General features: G+C 38.9%; 1 protein-coding gene across 7 annotated transcripts in view; it reads left to right on the top strand.

Moving 5' to 3' along the window:
• Positions 1-659: 659 nt before the first annotated feature.
• Positions 660-17,478, top strand: part of PIGL (phosphatidylinositol glycan anchor biosynthesis class L) — a 42,327-nt gene continuing 25,508 nt past the window's right edge. For 5 of the 7 annotated variants that reach the window (XM_069481895.1, XM_069481890.1, XM_069481893.1 and 2 more), the window contains exons 1-2: positions 665-906; positions 13,536-13,635. In XM_069481895.1, coding sequence (XP_069337996.1) covers positions 675-906; positions 13,536-13,635 — 332 coding nt within the window. In that variant the 5' untranslated portion in view covers positions 665-674. Of the gene's footprint in view, positions 907-13,535; positions 13,636-17,478 lie in introns of all 7 variants that reach the window. The other 2 variants (XM_069481892.1, XM_069481891.1) reach the window with 1 other exon arrangement.

The following is a 17,478-nucleotide window of genomic DNA, read 5'->3' as shown; positions in this document are numbered from 1 at the left end:
CTTATTTCTTAAAATAAAAACTGCTGTAACTCTAGCATTCTGGGAGGCTGAGGCAGGAGGATGGCTTGAGGTCAGGAGCTGGAGACTAGCCTGAACAACACAGCAAGACCCCATCTCTGCAAAAAAAAAAAAAAAAAAATTAAAAATTAGCAGTGCGTGGTGGCTGTAATTCGCACCAAAACCTCACTGAAATGCGATGTCGCTCCTTACTCTAAAGTAACTCGCAAGAGGAGCCTGTGGCCCTTGCTACTACGAAGTGCACCCTCAGCATTACTCTTTTATTGAAATGACTGGACGGTTCCTTGTAACCGCGTACTTTTAGAAAAAGTCACACTGCACATCCCAAAATTGAGAAGGAAAAAAAAGCACAGTACCTATTGTACTGTAAAGTAGGACTAGGAAAACTGGACATGGGGCTTGGATCAACTCTGAAACGAAGCTGGCACAACACTTCATAAATGCTTCAAAAAGTGGAGAGAGCTCGATAAAGAAGCGATGAGAGGCTTCTGGGTTAAGCCACAACAGAAACTACTTTTAAAGCGTCAAGCCTCCTGAGCGGGTCGGCGGGACGGACTTAAGGGCGGAACCCAAGGTTAGCGGGTGCAGTTTTCTCGCCGGAATTAGGGTCAGCGGCAGCCTTCCCTAGTGCGCAGGCGCAATGCCACTTACCCAGCATGGAAGTGGTCGGTCTCGTGTGTGTGGTGGCGGCGCTCCTCGCTTGGGGCTTCTGGATTTGGGACTCTTCAGAACGAACGAAGAGTCAGAAGCAGGCAGGCTTGCTGGGAGCTGGACGGCGGACCCTCCTGGTGATCGCGCACCCTGATGATGAAGCCATGTTCTTTGCTCCCACAGTGCTAGGCTTGGCCCGCCTAGAGCACCAGGTGTCCCTGCTTTGCTTCTCTGCAGGTAGGCGGGGCACTGGGAGCCGGGCCTGTGAAGGGGATTTAGGTGCAAACCAATCTCAGTCAACTTCTGGAAGGGTTTTGTCTTGTAGAGAGCTAAGTTGAATACACCGAAGGCCTTTTTTCTGGACCCCTCACAGACCGGGGGGCCGAAGCGTCCGGCTTCCCTGGTGGGTTGCGGGACGTCTGCAGCTCGCGTCCTGCACTCTCGCTAGCAGGATTGAGGAGCAGGAAAGCAGTTGCTCACAGCTGGTTCCCTTCAGTACCTGCATTTCCGTTGGGAACTGTACCTGTACTGGTTATTCTGTGGAACGTTTATTTGCAGAAGGATCAAGAATAATGATCTTACTATATAGCACACCAAACAGAGGTCTATGCTGTATCGTGCCTGCTCTAGCCTTAAAGTTTCACTTCTAATGATAGCAGAGGGCCTCCCTGCTGCTTTTAAAATCCAGTTTGTGCTAGAGAGATGCAAGTATCAAATTGAAGAAGTAAACTCAGGATTAGAAAGTAATTTTGTAGGTATTTTAGAGTTCATCTGCAGTCAACTTTCAGTGTAACTTTCAAAGAATAGGTCTTTCTTTACAATACAGGAAAGTACAAATCAGAAAACGAATATTGCCCATGACACTGGATTATTGGATAATTGCACAGTTGTATAAATAAAGTAATTGAACTGTACACATACAATGGGTGAGTTTTACGGTATGTCAAATTACACCTCAATAAAGCTTTTTTTAAAAATTGCCCATGACATCTTTTCCCATTTGGTTGTGTGTGGTTCCAATTCTTTTTCTACATAGATTTTTCACAGAAATCACATTTTATAAAATTTTATATGCTTTTCACTTAACATTTTTTCATACATTTAGCAAATATTTATTAAACATTAATGTGCTAGGCCTTATTCTGTGCTCTAGGGATACAACAGTAAAAACAAGCTAGATAAGGTCTGTGTATTCATGAAACTTGAAATTAAAACATTTACTCATGTTAATAAGAACTAAATGTATAGCCTTTTAAATTGTTTCATCAAGATAAACCTTAATTTAGTCTTCTTTTATTGTATGTATACTTAGGGTTTTTTTTAAGTACTTTATTTCTCTATTACAAATAACATCTTTATTTCATATTACTTCATTAGGATTAATTTTTAAGATTGGCTGTTTTAAGGCTTTGCATACAAATCACATCCCCAAAAACAAACCAGTTTATATTCTTACTGGCAGTAATGTGAGTATCTGTCTTAATATGTTACCCTCTCTAAAGTTTTGACTGGTTTGGTGGGGGGGGGTTGTTTTTTTTTTTGTTGTTGTTGTTGTTGATGTTTTTGAGACAAGGTCTCACTATGTCAACCCAGCTAGAGTGCAGTGACATCGGCATAGCTCACTGCAACCTCTAACTCCTGGACTCAAGTGATTCTTCTGCCTCAGCCTCCCAAGTAGCTATGACTACAGGTGCAGGCCACCACACCTGGCTAATTTTTTCTATTTTAGTAGAGATGGTGTCTTGCTTTTGCTCAGGCTGCTCTATAAATTTCTTGATTAATTTTTTTTTCCCAGGAAAATCTTTTGTCACCAATAGGAGTAAACCATCTTTCATATTTAGTGAGAATTTGGGTCTAAGCACTTCTCATTTTTTGCTGTGTTAAGGATACAATTGCAAATAGTTGCAAGTAATAGCCCTATTTTTTTTCTTTGCTTTTAATTTTATTTATATTTTATACTACAACTATGAGGGTCAAATTATAATCAAGTCTGTTTCAAGATCTGCAAGAGAAACCTGGATTTTATTTGTAAAATATTATAGGTGCAGGCCGGGCGCGGTGGCTCACGCCTGTAATCCTAGCACTCTGGGAGGCCGAGGCGGGTGGATCGCTGGAGGTCAGGAGTTCGAGACCAGCCTGAGCAAGAGCGAGACCCCGTCTCTACTAAAAATAGAAAGAAATTATATGGACAACTAAAATATATATATACAAAAAATTAGCCGGGCATGGTGGCGCATGCCTGTAATCCCAGCTACTCGGGAGGCTGAGGCAGTAGGATCGCTTAAGCCCAGGAGTTTGAGGTTGCTGTGAGCTAGGCTGACGCCACGGCACTCACTCTAGCCCGGGCAACAGAGTGAGACTCTGTCTCAAAAAAAAAAAAGAAAAAAAAATATTATAGGTGCATTCTGTTCTTTAATAAGTTTCTCATTTTCAATAGGTTCATAAAAATTTGGGACCTGAAATCACAATTTTTAAAAAATATGTACTTGGCACTTAAGTTTTTCTTTTCTTTTCTTTTTTTTTTTTTTTTTTGAGATAGGGTCTCGCTCTATTGCGTGGGCTAGAGTGCAGTGGCGGCATCATAGCTCACAGCAACCTCAAACTCCTGGGCTCAAGCTATCCTCTTGTCTCCCGAGTAGCTGGGACTACAGGTATGTGCCACCACACCCAGCTAATTTTTCTGTTTTTTGTAGAGACAAAGGCTTGAACTGGCCTCAAGTGATCCTCCCTTCCTGGCTTCCTAAAGTTCTACAACTACAGGTGTAAACCACAGTGCCCAGCAGGCACTTAATGTTTTTATTGTTGTCTTTTGTTATTTCCTCTAAATCCAACTTGCCATTTTAAACTGTTCTCTCTTGTACCTTTTAAAATTATCCTTCAAAAATGTATGGATTAAACATTCCCCACACTTGTGACTTAACGTTCTAACATAAAAAACAGGAAGCTATTAATTTGTAGTACAATATAATGAAAGCTATAATGGTGCAATGGAGAAAATACCATGGACACAAAATGGAGAAAAACATTAATTCCCTTTTCAGGGCTTTAGATTAAGGAAAGCTCCAAATAGGTTTTCTTTTGATCTGGGCTTTAGAAATAGGAGTAGATACAGAGGAAGTAGGGCAAGTCATTCTAGGCAGTAGTAAAGGAGTAAAGGCATCAGTAAGTCTTGGATTTGTATGAATAATTTATTCTAACTAGATCGCCAGTTTAAGGGGAAGACAGAAGCAAAAAAAAATTTTTATCCAGCATTTTTCCAATTTATATAACCACTGAAATACCTATTAGTAATATATGCATATTGTAGATGGTAGGTTGTCATTGAATACATTTGGTGGAGAGGTAATCAGTTCTGTTTTAGAAAGCTCATTCTGGTGGCAATATGGAGAATGTTGTGGAAGGAAAAATTGGAGTCAGGAAAACCAATTCAGCCCAGCCTATCCCCTCTAGACTGCACTGCCAGATCTCCACGTATTTCTGGTCTATATACTTGTTCCTTTAGTTAGTTTGACATCTCTGTAGGAATTACTATTGCTTTTATGTCACTATTCTCTGATATGAACAGCTCTCTGATCTTCAGGGTATGTTTGCTGTTTTTGACCTTTTTCTTCCAAATATATTTTAGAACTAGTTTGGTCATGTTCAAGGAAAAACCTTGCTGGCATTTTTATTGGAATTTCACTGACTCTGTTGATTAATATAAGGACAATTGACATATTTACAATATAAAGTCTTTCCGTCTAAGATTTTATGGTATGCCTTATTTATATTGTCCTTTAATGTGTGTTAATAGTTTTATAATTAAGGTCTTACGTATATATTGAGATAATGATTATGTAATTTTGTCCCTTAATGTGTTTCTCATGTGTAGAGGTTCCTTTTGCAAATATAGTCTCTGTTACTTTCTCATACTTCGATATCCTTTTGTTTCTTTAAATATATTAGATGTATCTCCTTCTGGTAATTCCAATTTCTGCAGTCTGTATATCTGATTCTGCTCTTTGCTTTCATAACTCATTCTGGGTGACTTGTTTCCATGTGTATTTTGTGATTTTTTTTTTTATCATATCTGTGGTAGTATTTTGATGATTTGCTTTAGCCAGGTAGCTAAGGGCACTGCCTACCTCAGATCACTCTAAAATTTTAGATTGAGATTTTTCAGGCCACAGAGGTAGTGTAAATTCAGGTTCCAAACCCAAGTGTATTAGTTATCTAATGCTATATAATATATTATCTCAAATTTTAGTGGCTTAAAACATAATACTTCTCTCTCATGATTTCAGAGTATGGTTGTCTCTGCCCCAGAATGTTTAGTACCTTAATTAGAGGACTCAAAGACTGGGGACTGAATCACCTGAAGACTCTTTCACTTACATGTCTGGCTGTCAGCTGGGGATTTCGCTAGAGATGGCACGAGGTGTATCCATGTGGCTCGGACTTCCTCACAGCCTGGTGGCTGGGTTCCTGTGGGTTAGGGTGTGAAGTCCATACATGGATGGGAAAGAATTCTCAGACAGTGATTAGGATATACAGGAGTAAGAGTTTATTTATTTTCCCAGGAAAGAAAGAGATGGAGAGAGAAAGAGAGAGGGCACAGCACCAGAAATAAGAGAGGTGCTGACACTGAGGCCAAAGGACTCTGACTCCTTATTAGGGCAGGCCAAGGAGGGGTGGGGGGTGATGACTGTAGCCCAGTTAGCAGAAGACAGCTAAGAAACTGCTGTGTTGGCTTTTTCTGTTTCTCACATAGCAGATTGATAACAGAAATAAGTTTCTTCTTTCTTCTTGATAGCGGGAGGCATCTGGTACCCTATCTTTTTGAGGAAGCAGGGGAAGTTCACACTTTTACTGTCCATGCAGGAAGTTTTCAAGGCTGTTCTTGGAAAGCCTGTCAAACATTATGGGTCTAAAACATGTGTTTAAACAGAATCACAAGTCATTATAAAACAATGGGGGGGGGGTGGACACACAGAGGGAGGAAGGAAATGTCAGGCCAATGCGCCAACGCCAAGGAGGAAAGTTGCTTGGTGCTTTTAAAGGGTGAAAATGGCTTTTTTCTTTTTCTTCTCTGCTTCAGCAGACTGATAACAAAAGCAGCTGCAAGATGTTGGGGAGTTCCCCACAATGCCAATGAAGATGGGAAAAAAAAAGATGTTGGGGAGTTCTTTATTTCTTTTTCTGTGAGGCTAGCTTATCTAAGTCCTTGAAATCTATTTTTTTGGCAGGAACTGAGGCAGATAGCAGAAGCAGGCAGCTCACGCCCCTGCTGTCAGCCTAGGGCTCTTCAAGGCTGAGAAGGAACTCGGAGATAACAAGTTAGGCCACATATGTTTTAATTAAACAAAGGGTAGTCGTACTGTGAGTTTATTTCTCTTACTTTCGGTTTAATAGTTTATATTCCTCTGTTAGATACGTTATTAGTAAGACCACCTTTCACTTTCACTGGGCAAGTGTGGTGAGAGGGAGCCTGTGCTAGGAGTAGCCATGTTTCCTTGCAGGACCTAGCCTTGGGGATCTACACGATCACTTCCACTGTGTTTTCCTTGTCAGGGCAGTCACAGGTCACATCCAGTTTCAAGGAGAGAAATAGACTCTATCTCCTGATGGGGAGTGTCAAAGTTCTAGAAGTCGTGTGGGACTAGAAATATTGCTGTGGCTACTTTTGGAAAATACAGTCTATCACACCAAGTAAAGGAGAGTGTGTGGTTAACGGTTCTTAGGGAAGTGACATTTTTCTCATTTTCCCTTCTGTCAGAACCAAGTCTGAGAGAGGGACGTATCCCCACCGTCTCTGTCTAGGGCAGGTTTTTTTCCTAATTTATCCACTGAGAGTGTTGCCTTTTGACAGTCCTGTCTCTTTATGGAAGTCTCCTTATTTGTGCCCAAACTTTATCTCCTGCTCCTCTAAAGTCCCTAAAGTTAGGACTTCAAGCCACCAAGGATATGCAGATGTTTTCGAGGTACCCTGTGGTCAGCCCCATGATACTTCTCAGGATTCACGCTTATCTACTGGATTCGTTACTTACCTATCCTTCAGAGATAGCCCCTCCTTTCCTGCTAGTTCAGCCATACGTTCTAAAACATATTTGCCTTTTATCTCACATATTCAGGTATTCTGTGCTAAGAGGGTTTCTCTGGCTATCTGATTCACCATATTTCCTAAAACAGAACTTACCGTGTTATTTTTAATACTGGCTTTTTAATCATTAATAATTCTTCAAAGCTTTCCTTGTTGAGATATATTTAGATCCAGCCTCAAAAGTGTTAGTGTCATCTAAATCTATTCTTTCCAACCCAACACATTTGGGATTTCTGAAAAATATTTCTTTATTGACTGTATCCTATTAAGAATGGAATAAATTAATAACATTTAAAAACATGGGCTGGGTGCAGTGGCTAACACCTGTAATCCCAGTGTTTTGGGAGGCTGAGAGGGGAGGATCTCTTGAGGCCAAGAGTTTGAGACCAGCCTGGGCAATATAGCGAGATCCCATCTCTACAAAAAACTAAAAATTAGCTGGGCCATGGTGGCATGTACCTATAGTCCTAGCTACGCAGGAGACTGTGAGGGAGGATTGCTTGAGCCCAGGAGTTTAAGGTTACAGTGAGCTATGATCAGGCCACTGTACTCAAGCTTGGGTGACAGAGTGAGACCCTGTCTCAAAAAATAAAATAAAATATGAATTATATTTCTTTAAGGGAGTTAGAGAAACTTTAGAATATGACTTAAAGGTTATATCTCTCTGGTTCTATTTAGTAACATGTCTAAATAGGTGGGTACTTTTCTCTAATGTTCAGGTTGATGTGGTTACCATATGATCACACCAACCATAGAATTCATAGGCATCCAACGACTAACTAAAAATAATGCCTAGTCATAAACACTGATGCTGATGGGTTAACTGGTAGGTTAATTGTCTATTAGAATTTATGCATTTCTAAATGTATGTTTACTTATCCTTTTTTCTTATAATTAAGGTTAGAATTTGTATGCCAGATAACCTTATACCCACTCCCTATTTTGAATCTAACATAGTATATAAGTGCTTATAAAAATACTTGTGTCTTGCTGATTATTTAATTGGAGAATGTTATACTTTGCAGAGGTTTTATTTACTTAATGAGTTAGAATTTTAAGTATAAAAATAGAGTTGATTATACTATGAGAAGCCATAAAAGAAATACAATAAAACATTAAGAGATAATGTCAGAGACCAAAGAGAAATTACAGTGACAAAAACTGCCTGTGAACAGTGAAAAAAAAAAAGATACAAGTGTGAAAAGGAAAGTTTAGTAGTACTAACATGATAGAAGTATAGAATGGAAATAATCAACAAAATGTAATGCATTTTGAAGACCTTAGTATTGGAAATACTTGTTATAATTTCACTGCAATGGGCTGGACACTGTTCTCATTCATGCATAGTTCTCATTCCAGATGATACAGATGTGCCTGCCATATTCAGAAAAAGATTCCTGTCACGTTTGCCCTTGTTAATGACTACCTGTAAGTCACAGATTAGTGAAACTAATGAAAAGTAGCAATTCCATTAGTAAAAGTCAATATGAATACAGTCATTTTGAGAATAATGAAAAACTACACTACTCACAAGTATAACCATATTGGTTGACACTAGCATATGACAGTGTTTCTTGATCTTGGCTGTGTAGATATGTGCTCAGTATTTTTAAAAATTTTTTAATTTTAATCTTTAAAAAATTGTGTAACGGCCAAGTGCCGTGGCTCACACCTGTAATCCTAGCACTCTGGAGGCCAAGGCGAGTGGATTGTTTGAGCTCAGGAGTTCAAGACCATCCTGAGCAAGAGCGAGACCTTGTCTCTGCTAAAAATAGAAATTATATGGACAACTAAAAATATATACAGAAAAAATTAGCCGGCCATGGTGGCTCATGCCTGTAGTCCCAGCTACTCGGGAGGCTGAGGCAGGAGGATCACTTAAGCCCAGGAGTTTGAGGTTGCTGTGAGCTAGGCTGACGCCACGGCACTCTAGCCCGGGCAACAGAGCGAGACTCTGTCTCAAAAAAAAAAAAAAAAAATTGTGTAACAATTTTAAAGACAATTTCAGTGAACTCATAATTGAAAGATTTTTATTCAGCCAAACTCTAGTTTTTTTATGTTTTTGTAAAATGTGGTAAAATAAGCATAACATAAAATTTACCATTTTAAACATTTTTAAGTGTTTGATTCAGTGGCAGTAAGTACATTCCCAACATCGCATAACCATCAGCACTATTTCATCATCCCAAAGAGAAACTCGATACCCATTAAACAATAACTCCCTCTTCCCTCCTCTCCCCAGCCTCTGGCAACCACCATTCTACTTTCTGGCTCTATGAATTTGACTATTCTAGGTAACTCAGACAAGTGGAATCATGGAATAATTGCCATTTTATGTGTGGCTTATGTTAATTAACATAATGTTTTCAGAGTTCATGGTGTAACATGTATCAGAACCTAATTTTTTATGGGTAATTAATATTCCATAGAATATATATAGCACATTTTGTTTATTCATTCATCTATTCATAGACACTTGGGTTGTTTCCATTTTCCATTTTAGGACTATTGTGTATAATGCTTCTGTCTACACTGGTGAACGAACAAGTATCTGTTTGAGTACCAGTTTTCAATTATTTTTAATATATACCCGTAATTGCTGAGTTACATGGTAATTCTTTGTTTAAATTTTTGAAGAATTGCCAAACTTTTCCACAGCAGCTGTACCATTTTACATTCCCACCAGCAATGCGCTGAATGAACTAGGGGTTCCTATTGCTCCACATCCTCATCAACACTTTTTTTTTTTTTTTTTTTGGTTGGTTGGTTGGTTTGTTTTTGAGACAGATTTTCACTCTGTCACCCAGGCTAGAGTGCAGTGGCTACAATGGCATCATAGCTCACTGCAGCCTTGAACTCCTGGGCTCAAGCAATCTTCCTGCCTCAGCCTCCTGAATAGCTGGGACTACAAGAATGCACCACCACACCAAACTCTTTTTTATTTTTTATAGACAAGAGGTTTCTCTATGTTGTACAGGCGAGCACTTGTGATTTTCCGGGTTTTTGTTTTTTTTTAACTATAGCCATCCTAGTGGATGTGAAGTGGTATCTCATTGTGGTTTTGATAGGCATTTCCCTAATGACTAATGATGGGCATCCTTTCAAGTGCTTGTTGGCCATCTATCCATCCGTGTATCTTCTTTAGAGAATGTCTATTCAAATCCTTTGTTCATTTTTTAACTCTAGTTTCATTTTTAAATCATGATTTTTTTTTTTTTTGTAAGACACCTGGCCTCACTCTGTTGCCCAGGCTGGAGTGCAGTGTCATGATCACAACTGACTGCAATCTTGAACTCCTAGACTCAAGGGATCCTCCTGCCTCAGCCTCCCGAGTAGCTGGGACTATAGGAGCGTGTCACCACGCCGAGCTAATTTTTTTTTAATTTTTTGTAGCGACTAGGTCTTGCTGTGTTGCCCAGGCTGGTCTCAAACTCCTGGCAGCCTCAAGTGATCCTCCCGCTTCAGCCTCCCAAAGTGATAGGATTATAGGCATGAGCTGCTGAACCCGCCCTCTAAATCATGATTTCTTAAACTGGGTTCTGTGGACACATTCTAACAAAAGGGGTCCAGTTCTCTTGGTTTCGGCTTCTTTTGGGGACCCAGGCCTCTGGGCTCCAGTAACACTGCCTCCTTCCTTTATCTCTCCATGCGAGGGTTGGTTGTCACTTCTTGCTGTCTCTAAACTCTGCATCACTTCACTGTTCCCTGTGAAGATCTTCCATCTGTTATGTATCAAAATATTTGCATTAAATTCTTGCTGTTGTAAATATTTGATATGATTTCTATTATCCTGGTTAGACCCTGACATAGAACCTAAACTCATCCAATTTTTAGTGAAGGAAACTTAGACCTTTTTTTCTACCAAATACATTTCAGAATTACTTGGCCATATTCAAGGAAAAACCTTGCTGACAGTCCTGAAACCTAGGAACTTAAGGAATTTCTCCAAATTGATGAAGTTAGTAAAAGGCCAGGTAGTGTTGGGACCGAGATGCCTTGATTCCTCAATCTACTTCTCATTCTACCAAATTAAAACTTGCCAAGTACAGGCAGGGTACAGGAGGGGGAGAAGAGCCTTTGTCACTTACGTAATTTTGTTTCTCTTGATTTCTTTAACCATGTGAATCTATTATGTATTTAGGAAAAATAAATGAATTTTAAAATTTTTAAGTAAAATAAAATTTTACCTTCATACATTGTGATGTATAAATAAATTTGAGTCTTTATAGAGTGACTTTAATTTCTACTAAATGTGATTATGATTGCTAGTGATGGCTGAGAAGGATGTTATGGGAAGACTTTACTAAGGATACAATTATGCATGAGCTTATACACACATAATGTTGTTCTTTTTATTTTATTTATTTATTTATTTATTTGAGACAGAGTCTCACTCTGTTGCCCAGGCTAGAGTGCCATGGCATCAGCCTAGCTCACAGCAACCTCAAACTCCTGGGCTCAAGCAATCCTCCTGCCTCAGCCTCCCGAGTAGCTGGGACTACAGGCACACGCCACCATGCCTGGCTTTTTTTTCTATATATATATTTTTAGCTGTCCATATAATTTCTTTCTATTTTTAGTAGAGACGGGGTCTCGCTCTTTCTCAGGCTGGTCTCGAACTCCTGAGCTCAAACAATCTGCCCGCCTCGGCCTCCCAGAGTGCTAGGATTACAGGCGTGAGCCACCGAGCCCGGCCCATAATGTTGTTCTATATAAAGAAATATACATTAACGCCATTATTTTCTGTTTTCTGGAATAATGATCTCCACATTTTTTTGGGTCACATTTTCCTATTAGCAAAGAATTTTGAGTATATACTCCCATTATATGTATATTTATTCATAATTTATAAGTACTTGGACCACTGAACTAATGTATATGTTATAAAACATTAAAAAAACTTACATTTATAAAAGATAAGATAAACAAATTAAGAGAAGACATTCTAATGCTTTTCTTGTACCCCAAAAGGTTATCTTGTGCAACCAGGGTGTACCTAACAGGTAATTTATCTTGTGGACATTGTTCTGGAATATGTCAGTTTAAAGCTGCTGGATCTCACATGCATTCTGTGGAAGGGCCTACATGTTCACCAAACTTAGTGAAAATAGTTAAATTGGTCCCTGACTTCAACTCCCTAACATATAAGTTCCTTAATTCAAACATGAAGCAATAAAACTAGCCCCATAAACACATTAGTGTCAATTCTAATCAGTTTCCCATAACCCTAATCACAGACCGATGTGACAGCCTCTGAACTTGGCAATTTCATCACTAGTGTACATTAGATTCTGCATTTATCAACAAAGATCAAGTAATGGGGGAGAGTATGTGTATGGATTTGAGGGGAACCTAAAATATAATGGCTTTCACAAAATTGATTATAGCTTCTGATTTTTTTTTAAAGAAAGAAAACTCAAAAGGTGTGATGAATACAATATAAAATTAAAGCTGATATCTGTAGTCTTTTTAGGGTTATTCTCTTGGTTGGATACAACGTAATGACTGTCTCCTCTCTGGGTTCAAACAGTTCAAAACTGGCACTAGAGTGACCCTTGCCAAAGTTGAAAGGTTTCACGTGTGAGTTTTTCTGAGTTACTTGCAACAGTCAGCACAACCTTCTTTTGTTCAGTCCTTCATGAGTGCCTGCAGCGCGCTGGCAATTGGGGATGGTACAAAGCTGAATGAGACCATGACTTTCAGGGTGCAGGACACTTAAAAATTAGTCTGATCATGGAGAAAAGTCCATGCTTACGAGCAGAATACAGGAAATTATTATTCATTGGGGAAAATAGTAATAGGAGAGGTCTCCTAAAGGAAATGACATTTGATCTGGATGATGAAGATAAATTGTAATTCAAGCAGAACGGAAGAAGAGGAGGGAGAAGGTAGACATAAAGAGGTAAAGGAAAGAGAAAACTCACACAGTACCTAACTGGGTGCTTTGATATGTATTATATAATCCTGAAAGCCTGATGAAATGACCATTATCCCCACTTTACAGGTGAAGAAACTGTGGCTCAGAAAAGTTAAGTAACTTGTACAAATCACACATGCAATTATTTGCTGGAGAGTTGAATTAAGCAGTCCATTAGCTAGACAGTTGCTCACAATGAGTGCAATGTAAGTGATAGCAAAATGCCACTGTATTATCTGTAAGGATCCAGAGGAGTTCTATTTGCCAGAACTATTCTTAGGGAGTATAGTATATGTGTTGGGAAAATAAAGAATATGTAAGCTTTCTGTTGTGCTGATGGGGTCAAGATCCCCTAGGGGCATGCTGGGATAGCTGGTTGCTAAACTCTTCAAAAGAAGATGTTTCCTTGAATGCTATCTGCACATTTTCCTATACTACTCAGGAGTAGCAGCTCTTCTTTAAATCAGTATTAAACAGATATTTGAGGACTGTCAATTTAAAGGGGTATAACTAATACTGTGACCAGGTACCCCAGTGGTTAGCCAAGGGTCAATCCTAAATCTGCTTAACTCCAAAGCCAGTATTCCTGGCTGTGTACCGTGTTGCCTCTAGCATGTGATTGAAACGCAGACAGACAGGTAGATGTATGCAGAGATGGGAAAGAATTGTGACTGGTGACTCTAAAGACTGTGCTGCCGGTGGTCTTCTTACAGGATCTTATAGTTAACTGTAGTGTTGTATTTTCTTCAACTTTTTATTGTAATCACACATCTTCAGGCAGCTTAAATCTTTTAGGGAGCAAAATGGGATAAGAATGAATGGATAGGTCTCCACTATTGAAATCTACCGCTATATATTTGTTATCCTCAGGAAATTACTACAATCAAGGAGAGATTCGTAAGAAAGAACTTTTGCAGAGCTGTGATGTTTTGGGGATTCCACCCTCCAGTGTAATGATTATTGACAACAGGTAATTTATCTTTAACAATATAGAAATTCACTGGTAATAAATATGCAGCGGTATACTCAAAAGACACAAAAAACTAATGTGAGTGGATTAGAACATCTAATTTGAAAAGTCTACTTAAAATAGCTTCACATTTGTTTTTAAATGACAGCATAATGAAAATAAATTTTTCAACTTTTGTTCAGGTTTTTTGTCTAGACATAGCTACTTCTTTTACATGTATATCTTTAAAAAATTTTTATTATAAATTTCAAAACTACACAGAAGTATTTAGAACAGTATCACAAACCCCCACATGCCTATTTCCTAAACCCAACTATTGTCAAGACTTTGCTACACGGCACTTGCTTCATCTTTCTCCACTTAACATCTTTCGTGTGTGTGCAATATTTTACAGAAAACCCCAGCCATTAGGTTATTTCCTGCCTACATACCTAGGTATGCAGCTCTAAAGAAGATGGACATTTTTCGTATAGCTACAATGCCTTTATCATCCCATCTAACAAAATTAACAATAACAGTAATACTTTGATGTCCTCCAACACCCAGTCCATATTGAAATTTCTCTAAGTAACTCAAAAATGTCTTTTTATAGTTGGTTGATTCAAATCAGGACCTAAACAAAGTCCACACGTTATAATTGGTTGATATTCTGCATTTAATTTCCCTTTCCTCCATTCATGAATGGATTTGTTGAAGAAATGGAGTGAGTTGTCATATAGAATGTGCCACATTCTGGATTCCTCTGCTTCCTCAGGAGGCAATTCAGATGTGCCAAAGAGACCCTTCCTGGAATACTTGGGAATTGTATGTGATTGGAAAATGCAACCTACAGATTTAGGATTTATTTGTTGCTTTTGTGCTTCTTAACATATTAGGAAGAATCTATAGAATTTTTATGTTTCAAAACAATACAAAAACACACATTTCTGTATGCCTAGATAATTTCTGAAAGGACACATACCAGACTCTTCAACTGTAGCTGCTGCCTAATTGGGACCAGGAAAGAAGGACAATCACTTTAACTCCACAGAATTCTGTACAAATTTGTTTAGCAAGCCTACGTCACTTTTTAAATTATACATATATATTTTGTTTTGTTTTAAAAGACTATCCCACTTAGTTAATAAAACTTTCCCCTCTCTACTCACCTTCTATCCATTCAAGTGAATGCTAGATTAGAAATAATTCTGTGTACATTTGATAATATTTGATAAGTTCAAAACATACAACAGAGTTCCTTGAGAAGATACCAAAGCTCTTAAGCCTTTTTATAAACACTGTGGTCTTCTCAGGGGCCTCCTTCTGGAGGATGAGTGGGAAGTGGGCCAGGGACACGGCTCCTACGTGCTCAGTCTGGAAGGTGGAGGGTTCAGGAGAGGACTGATCATGAGGAAATAGAACAAAGGAGATCCGCCAATCATAGCCCATGCCCGTGCTTTGGACCCCAATGACTGTTTGGCAAAACTTGCAAGGTCTCAAAGCTGTTTGTGGTCAAAGAAACAATAAATATTTGAGGTGATATATATGTCAGTTAGCCTGATTTGATCATTCTACAATGTATAGTCTCTCAAGAACTAGAATGATGCCTATGCTATCCAACCCCCTTTCCTTTTCTTCATTTACCCAGAAATGGAGATTAGCAAACCAATTTCTGAGACTTAAGTGAAATCATTTCACTTTCTTTAATTGAAGTCTGAGCTTGCATAGTTTTAACCTTCTGGAAAGTTCTAAATGAGGACTTTGGTTTGAAAGCATTTTACTACATTTATTTATTTTGCCATTCTATAGATTTTGGCTCCATTGTCTTAAGGTTTCAGCACAATAGAAGTCTCATTTCTCCCAGTGCTTATCTTGACATCAGTGTGGCATTAAAAAGCTCAAGACTTTTACAGACTAATTTTAGCTGAACAAGGAAATAGAATCCAATAGCTACTAGGAAACACAAATGAGCCTGGCTTGCTAGCAGTTCCTGGAAGTCTTTGTGTTTTCCAATAAATCCACACAAATCATACAGTGAAAGAAAAGCCACAGAGGCTCCCAGTATTGCTGCTGAAGCAGATGACTCAGTGTCCTCTCACTGTAAGAGATTAAAATAAAGCCTCCTGCCATACTTCTCCAGATACACAAAGAAATGACTGGGCTGAGGCTCAAGGGCACAGTTCCAGTCCATGTTGGCAAGGGCAAGGCAGAGCTGCAGTCCCCCAAAGGGTGCAAAGGACAAGATTGTTTCCTGGGAAGGGAGACCAAAGTGGACCCAGCTGATACGGAGCTAGTATGCAGAGCCTGAAAACTGCTTTAATGCTACTTCAAGGTCAGATTATTGGGCCCAGCACAGTGGCTCATGCCTGTAATCCCAGTACTTTGGGAGGCCGAGGTAGGAGGATCGCTTGAGGGCAGGAGTCTGAGACCAGCCTGAGTGACATAGTGAGATCCTGCCTCTACAAAAAGTAGAAAAATTGGCTGGGTGTGATAGTACGTGCTTGTAATTCTGGCTACTTGGGAGGCTGAGGCAGGAGGATCACTTGAGCCCAGGAGTTTGTGGTTGTAGTGAGCTAGGATCACACCACTGCACTCTAGCCTGAGTGACAGAGTGAGACTTTGTCTCAAAAAAAAAAAAAAAAAAATTATTCTGGGAACTGAGGGGAGACTGGGCCTTCAAGTAACATGACCGGAGGGGTCAGTGCAAAAGAAGTAAAATGGGATCAAATGGGGTGGTATTAGCAGAGCATGCATTTGTGGCTAGTATTAGTTGAAAGAGGTTGGTTGTAAAAGGTTTGCAAATACCACAAAAATAGGATTCAGGGTGACTTTGTGTATTGTGATATTCATTGCAGCACCAGCAATAGGGGAATAATTATATATAGCCATGGTCCAGAACAGGGTTGGGGAACCTTTTCCTGTTGGAAGGCTGCATTAATTTAGCTGTAATCAAATGAGGCCACATTCAAGAAACTTCTATTAGATATATTTAAAAATATACACTATTTTGTAAAAATCTAACTACTATGTACTTAATTTCAAAAAATGAAATTTTTAATTTTAAGGTTAACTAATCTTTTAATGACTTTGTTGTGTCTGCTTTTTGTTGGAAAGCATTTGAATATTTGGTTGCAGCATGGAGGTCCGCAGTGATTGTTCATAGCAAAGAAAATCTTCTGTTATAACCTGAATGAAGGATAAAACCTGTGCTAAGTCAGTAGTATCAGTTGATTCATCCAAAGTGATTGCATAATATCTATTCTCCTTTTGAAGTATTTCATGAAGTTGTTCTGTTAGGTTGAAGGCTATTTCATGCTGCTGATCAGTCATGGTTCTCTGTGAAATAGGCAGTTGTTTGTACTTTGAAATGTTATTGTGGTCTAAGCATCCTACAACTTCGACAATGCATTCTTGCACAATTTCTACATCACTGAATGGCTTCCCTTTTTCCCCCAAGGATACTGGTATAAGCTACTTTATAAGTTGCTTCAGTGGCATTATTTCCAGGTCTTATTGCTGCTTGAAAGAATTGTCTTTGCTTTTGTTCTTCATCTTTTAATTTCTGCAATACAATCTTTTTGTGCCTCTCCCTCTAATTTAAAATATTTGTGGTCCTTATGAGTGTTACAATGCTGATGAGCACTGAGTTTCTTTAATGTTGATATTGCAGTATCACAAAGCAAGCAAATCATCTTATCTTTAGCAGAAACAAGATAATATTGCAATTCCCAATCCTTATTAAAAATCTGTTTTCTTCCTTCAGTGTTCTCTTCCTCATTTTTGACATGATGGGCTGTTAAGCAGACAATTAAAAAATACTGTCGAGCTGTGCAACTATTCACAAATTCTGCTTCAGACAGAAAC

The sequence above is a fragment of the Eulemur rufifrons genome, chromosome 9 (genome assembly GCF_041146395.1).
Source record: "Eulemur rufifrons isolate Redbay chromosome 9, OSU_ERuf_1, whole genome shotgun sequence".
Taxonomy (NCBI): Eukaryota; Metazoa; Chordata; class Mammalia; order Primates; family Lemuridae; genus Eulemur; species Eulemur rufifrons.
Note: the sequence above shows the minus strand (reverse complement) of the source record. Positions and strands in the feature narration are given on the sequence as shown.